A 3,046-nucleotide genomic window follows, 5' to 3' on the forward strand; every position below is an offset into this window, starting at 1 on the left:
TTATCTAGAGAGTTTAGAGGTGCCCCGGCTAGGGGCATAGGTCAGTTTGGGATGGGTCAGCCTAGGAGGCCCACATATCCAGCACCACCACCTCCTCGGGGTGCTCCAACACGACCCTATTTCAGTGCTATGTACGAGAGTTCTTTTCGCCCACCAGCTCATTAGGGTTCTTCTAGTGCCTATTTAGTGCCATACTAGAGAGTTCATACCGCCCACCAGCCATTCATGGTTCTTCTAGTGGGTATTCAGGCCATCAGGGTTAGACTTCAGGGCAGTAGTCTATAGTACCGATAGGTTGTTACGAGTGTGGAGATCCGGGTCACATGAAGAGAACCTGTCCCAGACTTTGGGGCAAGGCAGTACAGTAGGGTCATCAGCCTAAGATTGCAGCACCAGCTGTCCTTATGCCCAAAGGTGGGGGACAGACGGGTAGGGGCCGTCTTACAGGTGGAGGCCAAGAAGGGGGAGGTCAGCCAACTATTGTTCAGTTAGGTGGAGGCCAGCCAGCCGACGCTCCAACTAGATTCTATGCTTTTCTGGCCAGACCAGATGTAATGGCCTCAGATGTCGTGATCACAAGTATTATTTCTGTCTGCGGTAGGGATGCTTCAGTATTATTTGATCCTAGGTCTATCTATTCATATGTATCATCTCTGTTTTCTCATTTCTTGGATATTTCTCGTGAGTCCTTGGGTACTCCTATTTATGTGTCCACTCCAGTGGGCAACTCTATGGTTGTGGATCTGATCTATCAGTCCTGTGTGGTCGCATTCTGTAGTTACGAGACTAGAGTGGACTTTTTGTTACTTGATTTAACTGACTTTGAGGTCCTCCTAGGCATGGACTGGTTATCCCCATATCACTCCATCCTTGATTGCCATGCCAAGACTATTACCTTAGCGATACCAGAGTTACCGAGATTGGAATGGAAGGGTTTCTCTATTAGTACAGCTAGTCAGGTCATCTCTTTTTTGAAGGCTCGACATATGGTCGAGAAGGGTTGTTGGCTTATCTAGACTATGCTTGGGATACCACCGTAGAGTCTTCGACGATTGATTCAGTGCCAGTAGTCTGAGCGTTCGCCGATATGTTTCCTTCTGACCTTCCAGGCATGCCACTAGATTGTGATATTTGTTTCTGTATTGATTTGGCTCCAGGTACCCAGCCTATATCTATCCCACTATACCGTATGGCTCCAAAAGTGTTGAAGGAGTTGAAGGAGCAACTTGAGGAGTTGTTAGCAAAGGGGTTTGTGAGACCAAGTGTATCACTTTGGGGTGAACCAGTGTTATCTATGAAAAAGAAAGATGGGACTATGCGGATGTGCATTGATTACCGCCAGTTGAACAAAGTTACCATCAAGAACAAGTACCTATTGTCATGTATCGATGATTTGTTTGACCAGTTGCAGGGTGCTAGGGTATTCTCTAAGATCGACTTGAGGTCAGGGTGCCATCAGCTGAAGATTTGGGACTCAGATGTTCCGAAGACTGTTTTCCATACTAGATATGGCCATTATGAGTTTCTGGTGATGTCCTTCGGCTTGACTAATGCCCCAACAACGTTTATGGATTTAGTGAACAGGGTGTTCAGGCCTTATATTGATTTGTTCGTCACTGTCTTCATTGATGACATTCTGATCTACTCACATAGCCTGGGGGAGCATGAGCAACATTTAAGAGTGGTGCTTCAGACATTGCGAGAACAGAAGTTGTATGCCAAGTTCTCCAAGTGTGAGTTTTGGCTAGAGTTTGCAGCATTCTTGGGGCATATTGTATCAGGCGAGGGTATTAAGGTGGATCCCAAAAAGATTGAGGGAGTTCAGAGTTGGTCTCGTCCTACTTTAGTGACTGAGATCAGGAATTTCCTTGCGTTAGTAGGTTATTATCACCGGTTTGTGCAGGCTTTTTCATCCATTGCAGCACCTCTAACTAGATTGACCCAAAAGGGTGCTCAGTTCCGTTGGTCCGATGACTGTGAGGCGAGCTTTCAGAAGCTCAAGACAACTTTGACTACAACATCGATTCTAATGTTGCCTTCTTATTTAGGGATGTATACGGTGTATTGCAACGCTTCATGCGTTGGTTTGGGTTGTGTATTGATGCAAGAGGGGCGAGTTATTGCATATGCTTCACGTCAGCTGAAGATCCATGAGAAGAATTACCTTATTCACGATCTAGGGTTAGCCGCGATTGTTCATGATCTTAAGATCTGGAGGCATTATCTTTATGGGGTGTCATGTGAGGTTTACATCGATCATCAAATCTTACAGCATTTGTTCAAGCAATGGGATCTCAATTTAAGGCAGCGTGGATGGCTCGAGTCACTGAAGGATTATAACATCACTATTCTTTACCATTCAGGCAAGGCGAATGTAGTCGCGGATGCCTTGAGCAGAAAGGCAGAGAGTATGGGTAGCTTGGCATTCATTTTAGCATAGGAAAGGCCACTAGCCTTGGACATTCAGTCCTTGGCTAACAGACTTGTGAGATTGGATATGTCAGAGCCCATCAGGGTTCACGCATGTGTTGTTGCTCAGTCTTCACTATTGGAGCAGATGAAGGCTCGACAATTTGATGATCCGCACTTGGCAGTTCTCAGAGAGAAGGTACTATAGGGTAGTGACAAGGAGGTTTCTATCGGCGAGAATAGTGTTCTACGACTCCAGGGTCGTCTATGTGTTCCTAATGTCGGTGGCTTGAGAGGGAAGATTCTAGAAGAGGCACACAGTTCTCGGTATTCCATTCATCCAGGTGCTACGAAGATGTATCGTGACCTGGGACAATATTATTGGTGGCGACGGATAAAGAAAGACATAGTTGAGTATGTAGCTAGGTGCCTAAATTGTCAGTAGGTTAAGTATGAGCACCAGAGGCCAGGTGGCCTACTCCATCAGATGACTATACCAGAGTAGAAATGGGAGCACATTACTATGGACTTCGTAGTTGGGTTGCTGCGGACTTTGCGGAAGTTTGATGCAGTATGGGTCATTGTCGACAGGCTGACCAAGTTGACACACTTCATTCCGATTGTAACTACTTATACT

General features: G+C 46.0%; 1 protein-coding gene across 1 annotated transcript; it reads left to right on the plus strand.

Moving 5' to 3' along the window:
- The first annotated feature begins 404 nt into the window (after positions 1-404).
- Positions 405-2,440, plus strand: LOC138883666 (uncharacterized). The gene is made up of 3 exons (XM_070164366.1): positions 405-999; positions 1,158-1,420; positions 1,904-2,440. The coding sequence occupies exons 1-3, from the start codon at positions 405-407 to the stop codon at positions 2,438-2,440; spliced, it is 1,395 nt and encodes a 464-aa protein (XP_070020467.1).
- Positions 2,441-3,046: the final 606 nt, after the last annotated feature.

Source organism: Nicotiana sylvestris, chromosome 12 (genome assembly GCF_000393655.2).
Source record: "Nicotiana sylvestris chromosome 12, ASM39365v2, whole genome shotgun sequence".
Lineage (NCBI taxonomy): Eukaryota > Viridiplantae > Streptophyta > Magnoliopsida > Solanales > Solanaceae > Nicotiana > Nicotiana sylvestris.